Below are 14,029 nucleotides of genomic sequence, written 5' to 3'. Positions count from 1 at the left end.
TAAGTCGGAGATTGTGTTTTTATGATGCCAAAACGGAGCAGAAAAGGAGTTAAAGAGTCTGAAAATGATGGTAGACCTCCAGAACTAACGTTTGCAAGCTTTCTCACTGGTTCTGTAACGTCTCAAAGCTCGCAAGTTCTTGATGAAAGTTGTTCGGAACACTTCGATGCCAGCACAGCGACTCGCGGTGCTGTTGGTTTCACAGGTCTTGGCTCAGGAGCAGAAGCTAATTTGAAACAAGAGGAAACATCAGAAAAAACCCTTGGATTTTTCGTACAAAGAACAAAGAAAGGAAAGCTGCCTATTTCGTATGAGAATCGCGCCAAGGGCAAAAAGGTCACAGTAATCACTAATGTGTCGGGGGATGCCAACATCTTACTTCAAGAGTTGAAAAAGAAAATCGGAGCTGGAGGAGTTGTTAGAGGAGAAACTGTAGAGTTACAAGGAGATCATCAAGTTCAAGTGGAAAAATTTTTACTAAACCACAAATCTTGTTTAAAGTAGAAAATTCACTCTCCCTCCTCCCCTAGGGAAACTTGTGTTATTCAGTGTTATTGTACCCACAGTTCCTTGCGCATAAAAAACAAAATGGCCGCTGACGATGAGTTAGCAAACTATACGAGTGCTTTCCAGAGTTTGAGCTAACTCGGAGATGAAATGAAACTGAGAGCTGTTTTTAACAGGCAACGGGAAGTTCTGGAATTATTAGGGGATGCAATTACCCTTAATGATTGCCGGGAAGCTGTATGCAGAAGGTTTAACCTGAGGTAAGTACATCGATTCTGTCTCTAATGACCATAAAAATTCTTTTCCATTTGTATGACTCTCTGCTTTGTTTGTGCAACACTCTTTCTTGCTTTTTCATCTAGTTCCAGAGGTATTCTGTTGTTTTGTTTTTCTTTGGTTTGCATCAAACCATGATATGGATTCATGTAATTAAATAAATAATGCATCAATCAATTCCAAGTGCGCCCATGCCCCCCATTTGCCCCTTCCCCCCACCCCCGGGGTTAGGTCAGGCCGGGGGGACATGGGCACACCTGGAATAGACCTTTTTACCGATATAGTGGCCATATTGAATTTATTACATTTAAGGATTATTATGGGATGCCTAGGGGGCATTTGCTCAGTATTTACGCACGCTTTTCAGGTAAACAGAGAACTTCACTGTATAATTCTCAGGAAAAAGGCATTTACATCCAAACATGGCACAACAATCTTTTTTTCCCATTGCAATCTTTTTGTAGGAAAACTTAAAGAAAAATTGACACAAAAAGTGCGCATAACTACTAGCAAGTATACTGGATCATTCTCATGCACAATACTCCTTAAATCTAATTAATTCAATATGGCCGCCATATCTGTAAACTGAGGTCTGTTGATTTGGCATTGCATGGAAATTTGTTCTCAGTATCATCCCATACTTGACAACTTACTATTGAAACTGTGTCAATTCTCTTTTCTTTCTGCTTTTTGGTAGAAGAAACAACTTTAACTTAAGTCTCAATGGCCAGGATACTTTGGATAATGATAGTGTCCCACTCAAAGACTTGGGAATAGTGAATGGGGACTTGATCTATGTGATACCTGCCAGTCGAGACTCAGAGCAACATGGAGATAACCCAGGAAATCAATATGCAGATTTCCTTGCTGATCAACACCCTTTCCAACTCTCTGCTGAAAGAAGCGACTCCCTCCAGGTAATAAACATGATGAATCATTACACCATATTGAAGTATGGGTTTTAAATAAGGCTCCTTGAATTAACATGAGATGTCCTTGTATTTCTCATGACTACAGGAAGGGTAATATCTTTTGTATACCTTAAGGCTAAAGAAGGCAACAATTTCCTGCAAGTTGTCATATAGCAATGTGTTCGAAAGGCTGTTCAATTTTGTGCAAATTACCCAATATATCATGAAACACATTCTTTTGTTGTTGAGGGAACCAGAACTTTAATTTTCTTCAACTTGGACACTTTTTACACACAGGTGGTAAGTAGGTAGATAAAAATGCCCAATACATATGAGCCAGGGGGGGTGGGCATTCAGCCTGAACGTAACCCAGTATCTAATGCACAAAGCAATAAGGAACTTTTTTGGATCATTTTCCATTTCTGGGAAACTGCCCACCTACCCCTCCCCTAAGCCAACATTTAGCCCTAAGTAAGAAGTAAGAACTGAGTGTTATTGTTGGTTTAGGGGAGGGGTAGGTGGGCAGTTTCACAGAAACATAAAATGATCCACTTTTTCTACCCCCCCCCCCCCACCCCTAAAAAAAATAGGGTCATTCCATTAAAGAGTTACCACTGTATATTTTTGGGCATTTATATCAGTCGTCCTGTTTTAAAACTTCTTTAGTGTAATTCAGGAGCATCCACGAGCATGCAGCATGACATGCCACAGACTAGTACAGCATCTGTTACATCACTCCGATCGCATGTTCTCCTTTGCCGAGAGGGAATTCCAGAAGCTCTGGAAGATCTCTACAGAGCTGCAGAAGTTGGAACAATTCATGAGGCTTCTTGGATTGTTATTCACTTCTTAATGTTAGAGACAGGATACGTATGTGCATCAGAGGTACTTTACAACAAATTATTGAATGATAGTTGATATGGTGAAGGCAAAATTCATTCCAAGGTTAACCCTTTAAGCCATAAGAGTGATCAGCAGAAAATTTCTCCTTGTAATATCAATGCTTTGTGAAACAGAGTGGTCATGAAAATTACGGACATGATCACACAAGATGAATTTGCTTGATATTTTATCAATTTCATCCCACTACTTCTGTAGGAAATGAATAGGGGCAACAAATGAGAATTCAAATTTTGATCTTAGGGTTTAAAGGGTTAAACCATTGTTCAACCTCTTAAAGGAGACAAAGGAAAGTCTTGGTTTAACCTTAAAACAGATTTTACCATCCAACAGATGTACCATGATTGACAATGATGGTTAAAAACAAAAATTTAACTGTCTTGCTCTACTCTGTTTTCCATTGTACTGTGTTGCTAAATTTTTTGTTACATCTGTTGTGAAAACATAGAAACCAGGGCAATGGAATATATCCTCAACAAGATGTTCCTATTAATTTTGGCAGAATTTAAAGGAAAGCTGCGAAGCTGACAGGTCACAGAGGATTGTTCTTCCTGTGGATTGGAAAAAGGGTGGAACTGCAAGAATAAAATACACACATGCGTCTTGTCCTGGTTTGACCTCATCTTTGACTTGTACCTCTTTGGGACCTTACGTTATGGTACATGGTATGTCAGAGTGAATTCTCTCCTTCTTTTGTAACCTTGTTAGCTTTGCTTCCAATAAAAACTGCAGTTTTTTGCCAGATTTTAAAACTGTAATCTTTATAGGAAAGCACTACTCAGATGGTGTCGTGAATTAATGTTAAGATCTACATTGTTACAAAAGAAACACTTCAGGACAATTCTGTGGACTGTGTGTTTTTGCTTGGTCACAGGGCAGGGCTCTGGGATAATTTTGTTGTGCTCAGTAGCAGTATCATTATTTTGGATTGCAGGTATTGTTGATTCAGTGTCAGGAAGTGAAATATACCAGTGTAGATTGCAGCCGACCGATTTTGTGCGGGGGAATGTAGACCTCAAAACCAGTGGTAGGTGTTCTTGTCACTTTTCAGCTCTTTTAGCCTTTCTATTTGCTGGAGTACTTTATAGTCAGTGAAATGCAGAACTTTTCTTTAACAGGAAGATAAGTCTGTTTTTACAGTAGCTTTGATCTGTCTGATGGACCTTTTAAATTTTCTTTGTAATCAGTAGTTGTTAAAATTTTAGGAGCATCTGCTGTGTATTATAACCTTCATCGGCTTTCAAGACTCATCAAGGATCAAGTGGCTTATCCTCTGCTGGCCTTCATGAGATCCGGTAAGAAGGTTTTTATTCTTCTGTTACAGAGAATAATATTAATTTTTTTTCTCAAACGACTGGAGTTATTTTCCCTTTCATAATCATGTTTTTATTGTTAGAAGATTTGCTATTAGCTAGGGTAATGATGTTATGTATTTTTATCAGTATAAATATATTATTATTATTATTTTTATTATTATTATTATTACTATTATTATTACAGCTACTGTATAATGTATTACACCTTTTGATTTTTTCAAGCTCTTGGATTGCCTCAGCTATGTGGTCTCATGGCTCTTCCTGCAGAAGTGAAGGTACTCTGTTGTACTTGATATCTTTTTAGTGATTTACTGGTTCTTCTTTGGCTACTAGGCATAAAAAAGTTTGTTTTTATTTTAGTTTTTTTTATTTAGACACAGCCAACTCAACTTTGTTTGCACCTTAAAGTTAGAGTTTGATACACAAAATTCATGTCAATCATCACACTTACCAGGTAGTTTACAGTAAAAAATTCAAAGCTATTAAATTAAGAGTTCAGTCTAACTTAAGAGTTCACTAGAATTAGATACATGTAGGAAATAAGGTAACATTTTTACTAGTTATATATTTATTTTATTACATGTATTTATAATGATACACCATGTGAAGTTTTTTTCTGGGTTTTTCAGCTAATGGTTCTTGGAAGGCTTCCTGTTCCTTCCATATTGAATGTAGCTAGCACTTGCCAGGAAATGCGATCTCTGTCCAATGATCCTTCCCTGTGGCAGCACCTTGTTTTTAGAGATTTTGGTAAGTACCAGGGGTATGACCACCTGGAGTTCTATTACAAAAATTCATTCATACTGGAACTCTGGTTAAAAAAAATACTGTGTTGGGGATGAGATACAGCGTGAAATTATTATAGAGACATGCAATTTATATCTCTAATTAAGGCAGAGGACAAAATCCTGTAGTATGATTAAGATGAAATCTGTGCAGAATTACTTTTAGATGTTGCTGTTTTGTTTAGTATGGTTTACAGGGCTCAAAAAAACTTGAATTCCAGCTTGTCCTTTGGGCAAGCAGTTCTCACATTTTGCTTGCCCGGGTCTTTTTTTGCTGGTCTTAGTTAATGATTTAGTTAAAAAATGACTTGCTTAGACCCTTGCCCTCTGGGCAAGTGAATTGAAAAGTTACTTGCCCCGGAAGAAAATCTGCTTGTCTCGGACAACCGAACAGGAAAAAGGAGGCCAAGATTAGTATCAAGGCAGGTTTTTTCATTTGGTTGGTTGGTTATTTTGTTGTTGTTGTTGTTGTTTGTTTTATTTTGTTTAAATTAAATTTAATGTTTTTTTTCATTCCAGGGAGGAAGACAAAAGATCAAGCCAAAAGCTGGAAAATGGTGTGCTATAAAAATTTTAGATAACTTGCTTTATAATTATTCTTTCAAACAGTGGCAATTTAAGCATTAAGTGATTATTATGACTGGAACACAAATTTTATTTATTTTAGGAGTACATCTCATTATACCGAGCAAAAAAAGCACATGAAAAGATGAGATTACAATTGCTGGTGCCACCCCCTGCACTGTACCCCCCTGGGCATGGGATTGGTACACAGCCTTTCAGGGGGGACACATTCCCTCCGGGCATAATAGGTAAGTAGTTTTGCACTAAAACTTTGGATCATTTCCATTGCGATTTTTGCCTCTATTGTTTTGGTCACTCAAGTTTCTTTGAAAGATCATTTGGACAAACTTTGTAAAGGATGAAAAAATCTGTTAAAGTTACGCTGTGTAACTGTTGGTCTTTTGCTTCTCTCTGGAGAAATTGAGTGCATGTTGTGAAATTATACACTTAAACTCAACCATTTCCTCTGCTAATGCAGGCCATTCCAGTGCATATTATCATACCAAAGTAGAAGTGTTTCTTGAAATTTAATGGTCAAAAAGTCACATACCTCAAAAATTAAATGTAAATACAGGATTGAGAAATTCAACTGGAAAGTTACAAGTATATCCTGTTGCTATGTTTGTTCTTAAGGTGAATAATTATTTTCAGGTGGTCATAGTGATCTTTATCCTAATTTACCATTCATGCCTGGTGGTATCAACCCTATGCCTGGTGCCGTACCTGCCCCAGGGATGCCGCGACCTCGTTTTGACCCTTTCGGGCCTTTGCCAGACATGAATCAAATGCCAGGACCATCCAGACGGGGAAGGAGATCAGGACCACATCCAAACTTTCCTCCCAGCTTTTTTTAACCAGCCAGAGAAACAAAGCAGGCTTTAAAATAAAAAAAACTGACTAATGCTCCCTGAAAAAAAGAGGTGGGGATTTAAAAAAGCAAGAAGGTAATAAAACACTCACTGAGTGTCAACTTGTCAAGAATGGTTTTGAAGAAACAATGTGGAACTGTTCCTACATACGAATCATGGTAATTCTATTGTTACTGGCAGTTCTCCTGAACAACACAAATCAGTTGGCGGCCGTGGAATTTTGAATTGTATTGTTATACACATATTGCTTTACTCAGCTTTTTGAGAACTCTTCTTGTTAATTCCGACCGACTGAAATTTGACAGTAACAAGTGTTCAGGATTTTAAAGCAGACATTGCATGGAAATATTTTAGTTTCCTTGTTTTTGTTAATTTATAACAGGAACTGTGAAATTCTGAAAGTGAAGTTTTAATATAAAAATCAAGAAAATAAAATCAGGAACTTTTCATGTATGTAACTGGTTTTTATTTCAAAACACTATAAAGTTTTTCTAGTTTGTAAAATGTCTTGCATGGCTTTAATAATCCTCACAACATACCTTTTATCTGAGGAAGAAGAATGAGATGATTGCCAAAAGGTCTAATTGCTCATATTAATGTTATAGTGTTAATAACCTATTGTTAGGTTGCAATGGGGGCAGCAGTGTAATATATGTAATTCATACACTGAGTAAAAGCCACTTGCTAAGGATACTGGACAAAAAATTAATGTTCAGTCAGTATCTATGTTGTAGTAGTTGAAATTAATTACCATTATTATTATTTACTAGATATACAGTAAATAAATTAAGTTTAATATTATTCATCTGTAATCATAATTATTTATATCTTGCTTTTATATCTCTGGCATAAAAAAAAATAGAAGTAACAAAAAGTGACATAATAAATTAAGTGCCGTAAACTGACAAATTATGCATAATTTTTCTCTTCCAAAGAAATAAATTCAAGTTATAAGTTAAATCTTTCATTTAGTAATCAATTCAAGAAAAAAAGGTTTTAAAATCCATTCAATAAACCTCTCCTTGAGTAATAAATTGTTATAACCTTACCAAATCTCCAATAGATGACTTCAATAATTTAAGTTTACATGTTACTTCAGTACTTGCTTGTGTAAGTTACCTGGTAAGCCTTGTGTGGTGGATACATGTATTTTCATAATGAATTCACAATATCTTGAAGTCATCATGGTCATGTGTGAAGCATAACTTAATTTCTAATAATCATTGAAATACTGATAATATTCTTATTTCCAAAGCTAACTAACTTATCATCCATTTAATAGGCCTCTTTAATGTAAGAACAAAGTACAAGCAATGCTTTTCACATAATTATGCAACATGATAAAATATATTGGCCTTCCTAAGATATGCCTGCTTGTACATGTGTACATGGATATATTTTTTTTCCTTTTTTTGGACAAATTTGTTGAGTGCACTTGCTTTGTTCACACCTAAGAGCACTTGCTGAGCCCGACCCCCTTGACTTAGTGGTTAGTAAGTTCTCCATGGTTTTTATTTCCATTTGGGCACTCCACATGTTTCTTAAAAGAAAATAGAAGGTCTGTGAACAGACTAAATTTAGATAGAATAATTTATAATGTTCCTTAGCAGCTCATTTTCCCCTTAATCTTGTTGTCAAATCTTGTTGACAGTGGGTAGTTTGAGAACATTCTGCTCAGCAAGTTTAAAATGTGTATAAGCAATAATCCCAGACAGCGTGGTGGCCACACCTAACATTTGATTGACAGCCAGTGGGTCGTGAAATATAAAGTAGCCTCCCAAGAGAATGATGCAGAACTTTAAATGTCCAACCATGTTATACCTTTATATATTTTATTGGTCACTAGTTAAGGACAAATGCGTAAACAGTAATAATAACTTTATCACACTGTAATCATAGTAGGGGCAGGGTAGCCATCTATGGTGTAGTGTTGCTTGAGATCAAAACAGACCTTGGCAAATTAAAATAGTCTTCCATAGTTATTTCAGTCTTTCCATACATAGAAATATTCTTCTTACTCTGGATTTACTTAAAATCGGTCATAATTTTTGTGGACACATCTCGAAAAATCACACTTGATCAGGGCCTTGGCTCTTTTCTGTAAAATAACATGAGATTAGATTGAAGCAAATTTCTTATGCTCAGTTTGTGTTTCTCACACTTATTAGCGGAGCTCTCGCGCGCGAAGCGCGCAGCGGAGCACCATGGGTAACAAAATGTGGTAAACTACCCATCCGAGAAAATTTGGTAATCACGTGACCGTACACCGACCGCCCGCCCGACCGTCCGTCCGCACCACAGGCATACCAATGTTTACTCTCACACTTTCTAGCTACTTTGGGAGCCCAGGAGAAAGCTGATTGCACATCAATGGGCATCAACGTCGTCATCAATTGACAGCTGTCAAAACAGGGTATCCGCTGACCAGTATCACCTGACCGTATCGCGGGCTCAGGTGTCGACCCATCAAGGTCGAGTATTTTTTTGAAGTTATCCGCTGAAAATTTACTCGTTTTGAAATGATCGCAGGCTCACGCTTACTTTTTTTAATTTTAATTCACATCAAATATGTTGTGTTTATGTCAGTATCGCCCAGCACTATAACGATTTTGATTTCAAACTGACCGCAGACGCAAAAATTCAGCCAGTTTTTTTAAAATACAGGCGGGGAAGACCTTTTCTAACCATGGTCATGTGTTGGTCACGCTCCACGTCCAATTTTTATGCTCTGATTGGTTAAAATTTGACAGGTGAGTTCATGCGTAAAATTTATGCAGCATCTTGAAAGTTGTTTACTTTGACAGCTGAAGCTGACAGAGTTTTGAGTCAACTTGTGATGTTTTTAACTGTCTTTTTCCACTGGATGTAAAAAATGAAATACAGCTGCTATCAAGAGTGTTCTCTTATTCATGGCTGGGTTGCTTATTGGGTTTTTGGTTGAGAATGCGTCGCTTGTCAAAGCCGGTAATCCGATTTCGGTTGGCATCGTTTTTGTTTTTCACCTTGCTGGATGCGTACGAGAATTATAAAGGCTCAAGCGATCCTTGCCTTTCTTGCTAGCTTTCAGGAGCTGCATCTCAAAATATGGTAAGCCTGAGTAATTATTGTATTTATATCTAATTTCATGAAGTCCAGTGGCACAGTTTATGAAGCTAGTTTATGCACGTTTGTATTAAGATTTGACTGAGACACTGATCTGACCTAGTATGAGGTTTGATATAAGCTTAAGCTTACAGAACTTTAAAAAGCCTTTAGTCGATATTAATTCACCGTAAATAGAACGAAAAAATTTCCGAAGAATATTTAGTTATAATTTTGGCTGTACTTGGCTGTAGAAAGAAAGCTTTGAGCGATTTTCTTGTCGTGAGTTCATCTTTGAAAAAAGGAAACACCGGGAAACCGGCGGCTTAAAACATAACCTTAATCTTTAAGCTTACTAGTGAAGACTTGAGGATTCTTAGAGACACCTAAATACTCATTTGTTTTCGTGAATGAAAATTGTTGTCTCTGTAAATGTTCTACCGAATTATATTTCTTTATTGATTGTCGGTAGTCTCAAAAGTGTAATTTTCATCGCTTTGCCGTTTGTTTTCAGGTGTTCATAAACATCGCTTGTAGGATTACTCAAAATGCCAAGCGTATCAAACGCTTTTTAAGATTACACATGGTTATAAAACCGTTAATAAAAAATAGACTCAATAAATTCTTTATCACGTTGAAGCGTGACTCTTTTAAAATTTCTTGGCAAATTTGGCGCTTGTCAAAAGTTAGAACCGGCTGGCCGTATAGGTGATTTTGGACATTTTTTGAACGTTTTCGCTAATTAAAAGTCCACGCGTGCTTCGATGGTCCTGAGCATTGAATGAATGCAATTTTTCTTGAAAAATTGTGAAATACTGCATTTTGTACGAGGTCTGCATGATAAAAACAGCGCCTCATAGTACTCTTTCTCCTCAGATGTGGTGTTTAAAAAAAAATAAAAGAATGGTTTGCACGCACCCAGATTTATTGGCAAGAATTTGTACGCTTGTCGAACGCAAACAATTCGGCCTGATTTGTTTTCCAAGAATTTGTTTTCCACGCCTTATCTACTGTGATCAAGAGCCATTATTGCTCTTAAATGTGACCGAAGACTATTTTTTTGGTGTACAAATAAGGCTATATTAACTCGATACAAGATTTTTTTCACTCCAAAATAACTTGGCTTTTCCCTCAAAGGTCACATGTATGTCTTTCAAACGTTTGAGGCTAGAACGCGAGCAAATCAGGCAGATATTACTGGACTTGGAGCGATTGACCTCTGACACGAGTTTCAAATTAGAAAATATGTTTTTAAAGCGAGCGGAACGAGATTTTCGGGTCGCGAGGCGGCCCAGCTAGCGATAAAATCGCGATAAGTCTTCGAACCGCGAGCCAAATTTTTATATAAGACGAAAGACTTCTTCGAAAGTGTAAAATATTACTTGAGAATATAAACAACAAATCTCTGTCGGCGGTGCGGTCCGGTAGGAAATCTTGTCGAGTCAATTTGACAGTTCTATTGTACTTTGAAGAAAAAACAGATGACGCTCGCGCGTGCGCATAATCGGGACACTGTCCCTTTAAGTTAACTGATTTGAGGAATACAAAATTATTGTTTGATTTAAGTTATAAATTTATTAATGGGAGCTTCGCTTTTAGCTGTGGCTAAATCTATATATTAACTCTGGGGAAAAGGAAATTGGTCCAAAAAAGGTTTTGGGAGGTTTCAAAAAATTGGGGTCAGTGTTTATGAAAAGGAAGTCAGCTTTGGTTCAAATTATTGAGATGTTTGAGAAAATAAGAGTTTTATAGTAAACTAATTCAGGACTCTATACTATGTTATTGTTAAAGCTACATTGAGACTGTCCTGGGTGGAGTAAAGGATACGTTACAGGTGAGGTGTTACCAATGATCCAGTAGATTGACAGATTGACGCTAAAAGCCACAACACCTGAGGCTAACACCACTAACTATAAAAAAGAATTCAAAACCAAAGTATTTTTGTTAAATGGCTCTCTTAATTTGTCTGTCTGCTTAATAATTTTGCCATTGGAGGAATATTTATCTGATGATAAAATCTCTAATATAAATCCTCCAACAGCATTGCCATTTGCAGTCCTCTGCTGTCATCATTGTCTTCTTTAGATAGTAGTGGTAAGATGGCAGGTCCAGAAGACATAATTATGCTGAAAATGAGGTTTAGGCATCTGCATCTAGTTCTCTTTGCAGTGTTTTTGGATGAATGCATTTTTAGGTTGGTCACCAGTGAAATGTAATGGAAGGCCACACCACTCCTGTTTACCTAACACATGAGCCATAGCTAGTCAGAACTCTTTAACCAAGTAAAATCAGAAAATAAATTACATACAACTCTCTTTGCAGTATATTTTTCATGAGGCACACACATAATGGTATAGACTTGCTACAAGTTGACCTCTTGGTGAGCAGAGTGAGCATTTTTGCCACAAAGGTCAACTTGTCTTGCTTGCAGGGTTTTTGTTTGCATTTCGTGCCAAAAATGGGGAGTGGCGTGACTCGCATTTGGGGTTTCAGGTTTCATATGAAACCGCGCGAAATGAAATCTGACAAAGGACTTTTTTGAAAGTCTAATAATGGTAGGATAAAGGATTTACTCACCACAGAAGACATGGACCAAGATGACAGCAGTCCATTTTCTGCTGTGACAGGTTCAAAGATGAGAACAGCTATTGCTAGCATGCCTGCTGATAAAGGAGCCTATAAGAACATCAAGACAAATACAGATAATGTAGATATACATCAAGACAAATACAGATAATGTAGATATACATCAAAATTTTCCTCTTGTACAAACACAGGCAATTGTTACTGGAATGCAGGTCATGGTTTTGACATGTTCTTCTTGTATTATTACAACGTCTATACAATTAGGAAAGTCCACTAATACCTCTGTCAAGGCATATGATTCTCTTGCCAGGTTTTTTGCCAGGCCTTAAAAATGTGTGTTGGTTTCTTGATTGCATAATACCCATTTTTTTGTTGTTGCTATTGTTTTTTCTTCTTCTTCTTTTTGGGGGGGTTTTATTCACCACAAACTTTTTAAAGGATTACCATGACCTTGGCATTCACAATCAACAGACTCTCAGTACTACAACAATAATATATATAAATTACTTCTTAATATATACAAAGTATTGTAATGCCAATAATAATTATACCTGGTAATAGAGAAGCTGCATAGAATTGACTTGGAATTCTTTCTGTTTTGTTCCAACCCACTAGAAAATCAATTATTACAAGTCAGCAACCCAAAACTAAGAGACTACTACAAATTGCTGCAAAACTGATGCTAAACAGAGTTGTTAACACTTGATACACATGTATTCTGTTATAGATCAGTACAAAATACTTACCACTTGATAGACAGAGGTTACTATGACACCCAGACTTGCATAGACAGTTCCAACCCAGTTGAATTTAACATCATAATAAGAGTTCAAAAACACACCAACTATAATTGGAATCTGTAAGATACATGCAGGATAGGTTAAAAAAAGTACACTTATCTCCTAACTGGCGGATCCAGGCGAGGGGCCCAGCGAGCCCCACCCGCTTATCTTTAGACCAAACTGAAGCCCAAAGGGCCGAAAAAATTTTTTGGGAGACCAGCCCCCCCCCCCTCCCCCCCCCCTTATTTCAAGGTCTGTATCCTGCACTACTCCTAATATTGAATTGTTTATGACTTGAATTGTTACATACAACTTAAATGTCTCTTGTCTCCATTATAATTCTACAAGCCAATTTTTTATTTTATTTTATGGTCTTAGGGAATTGGGTCTCTTTGTCTTGGTTAGGTCACCATAAAACATGACCATGAAAGGAGGGATGTATTCTCCTTCGCAGCTATTATTAGTATCATCGATCATGCAATTCAACCCCATTAATAGAGGGGAAATGTGTGGCAAACCTAATAATGGCTGTGATGGAGGCTAGGGGTAATGCTATGGGATCTACACAAGTGTCAACATAGAAAATCATGTTCTTTCATCACTACAGTGCAGCAACTTACTTCCTGACTGAAGAGTCTATTGTATTTTTTTTTCCACAATGTATTCTTGTAATATTAATGATTACCAAACTAAATCTCTGCAGTTTACTTTATAGCATAATTGCAAGTCAAAGCGGGAAGTTAATGTCAACACTACTAACCACAGTTAACTTGATTTGCGTTGAGTAGCTTTTGTTATAAAACACAGTGTGAATGGCGACAATAGTAGGGGTAGTTAGAGCTTTGGCTAGTTGATATGTCCCAACTGTGTTGTTTTGAAGACTAAGGTTAGTAAATACAACAAAACCGCAAAATGCTAAGGATAACGGCACCACTTTCACCACAGATAGTCTCTTGGGTTTAAAGACATCCAACATCACACACAGACGAAGACCGATGAACGTTGTGACGAAGTGAATACACGTTAGAGTCATATTTGGAAAACCATGATGAACGTAGAGCCATTTGTTTAGGAAAACGATACAGATCGAGGAACATATGTTAATTAATAATCCCAAAGTCAGTACAGCTTTGTGCATCTTCTTTATCAAAGAGAATCGAAGATTATATCGCCGTTTCAATTATTAAAACTGCTTTTGTGGACTGCTCTTTTGTCACAAGAAAAATGCAAGTGTTGATTCAGGTTGCCCACGTCGACAGGTACCAAAATTGCTGTTAAAAATTTTTTTTGCCAACGTCCTCAATCTTTTTTACATATTCTCAATTAAATCCATGGCAAAAAAGGTGAGGAATAAAGAATACATGGCAATATAGCTGATATTTAAAACTGTGTAATTTTCACCGCCATCTTGTAAAGACATTCTCTACCAGTCTATCGCGGTCTAGAAAATAG

The 14,029-nt window shown here is 36.9% G+C and overlaps 3 protein-coding genes across 3 annotated transcripts; 2 read left to right on the top strand and 1 right to left on the bottom strand.

The window, feature by feature from the left end:
- Window positions 1-5: 5 nt before the first annotated feature.
- On the top strand, window positions 6-767 carry LOC140922788 (uncharacterized). Its single transcript, XM_073372812.1, has one exon. It carries the CDS (start codon window positions 22-24, stop codon window positions 502-504), a length of 483 nt encoding a protein of 160 aa, XP_073228913.1. The 5' UTR covers window positions 6-21; the 3' UTR covers window positions 505-767.
- LOC140922786 (F-box only protein 7-like) lies at window positions 627-6,230 on the top strand. Its single transcript, XM_073372809.1, has 11 exons — window positions 627-767; window positions 1,481-1,700; window positions 2,361-2,579; window positions 3,097-3,259; window positions 3,529-3,621; window positions 3,800-3,889; window positions 4,133-4,185; window positions 4,540-4,660; window positions 5,215-5,252; window positions 5,363-5,507; window positions 5,911-6,230. The coding sequence occupies exons 1-11, from the start codon at window positions 658-660 to the stop codon at window positions 6,111-6,113; spliced, it is 1,455 nt and encodes a 484-aa protein (XP_073228910.1). The 5' UTR covers window positions 627-657; the 3' UTR covers window positions 6,114-6,230.
- Window positions 6,231-6,571: 341 nt separating this feature from the next.
- On the bottom strand, window positions 6,572-13,996 carry LOC140922787 (solute carrier family 35 member E3-like). The gene is made up of 6 exons (XM_073372810.1): window positions 13,338-13,996; window positions 12,542-12,652; window positions 12,347-12,406; window positions 11,787-11,885; window positions 11,037-11,119; window positions 6,572-7,949 (listed from the first exon to the last, which is right to left on the bottom strand). The coding sequence occupies exons 1-6, from the start codon at window positions 13,713-13,715 to the stop codon at window positions 7,763-7,765; spliced, it is 918 nt and encodes a 305-aa protein (XP_073228911.1). The 5' UTR covers window positions 13,716-13,996; the 3' UTR covers window positions 6,572-7,762.
- Between the last annotated feature and the right edge of the window lie 33 nt (window positions 13,997-14,029).

This window comes from Porites lutea, chromosome 13 (assembly GCF_958299795.1).
Source record: "Porites lutea chromosome 13, jaPorLute2.1, whole genome shotgun sequence".
In the NCBI taxonomy this organism is placed as follows: Eukaryota; Metazoa; Cnidaria; class Anthozoa; order Scleractinia; family Poritidae; genus Porites; species Porites lutea.
The sequence above is the reverse complement of the archived record's forward strand: the minus strand, read 5'-3'. Positions and strand labels throughout refer to the sequence as shown.

Excerpts from the sequence above, each read along its gene's own strand:
- LOC140922787 (XM_073372810.1), bottom strand. The coding sequence starts at position 13,715 with ATGCACAAAGCTGTACTGACTTTGGGATTATTAATTAACATATGTTCC. Across the intron at positions 12,407-12,541 it reads TAACCTCTGTCTATCAAGTG|TGGGTTGGAACAAAACAGAA; the intron begins GTAAGTATTTTG and ends TTGATTTTCTAG. Across the intron at positions 11,120-11,786 it reads CTTGGTCCATGTCTTCTGTG|TTAGTGGTGTTAGCCTCAGG; the intron begins GTGAGTAAATCC and ends TCTTTTTTATAG.
- LOC140922786 (XM_073372809.1), top strand. The coding sequence starts at position 658 with ATGAAACTGAGAGCTGTTTTTAACAGGCAACGGGAAGTTCTGGAATTA. Across the intron at positions 4,186-4,539 it reads CTCTTCCTGCAGAAGTGAAG|CTAATGGTTCTTGGAAGGCT; the intron begins GTACTCTGTTGT and ends TGGGTTTTTCAG. Across the intron at positions 5,508-5,910 it reads ATTCCCTCCGGGCATAATAG|GTGGTCATAGTGATCTTTAT; the intron begins GTAAGTAGTTTT and ends AATTATTTTCAG.
- LOC140922788 (XM_073372812.1), top strand. The coding sequence starts at position 22 with ATGATGCCAAAACGGAGCAGAAAAGGAGTTAAAGAGTCTGAAAATGAT.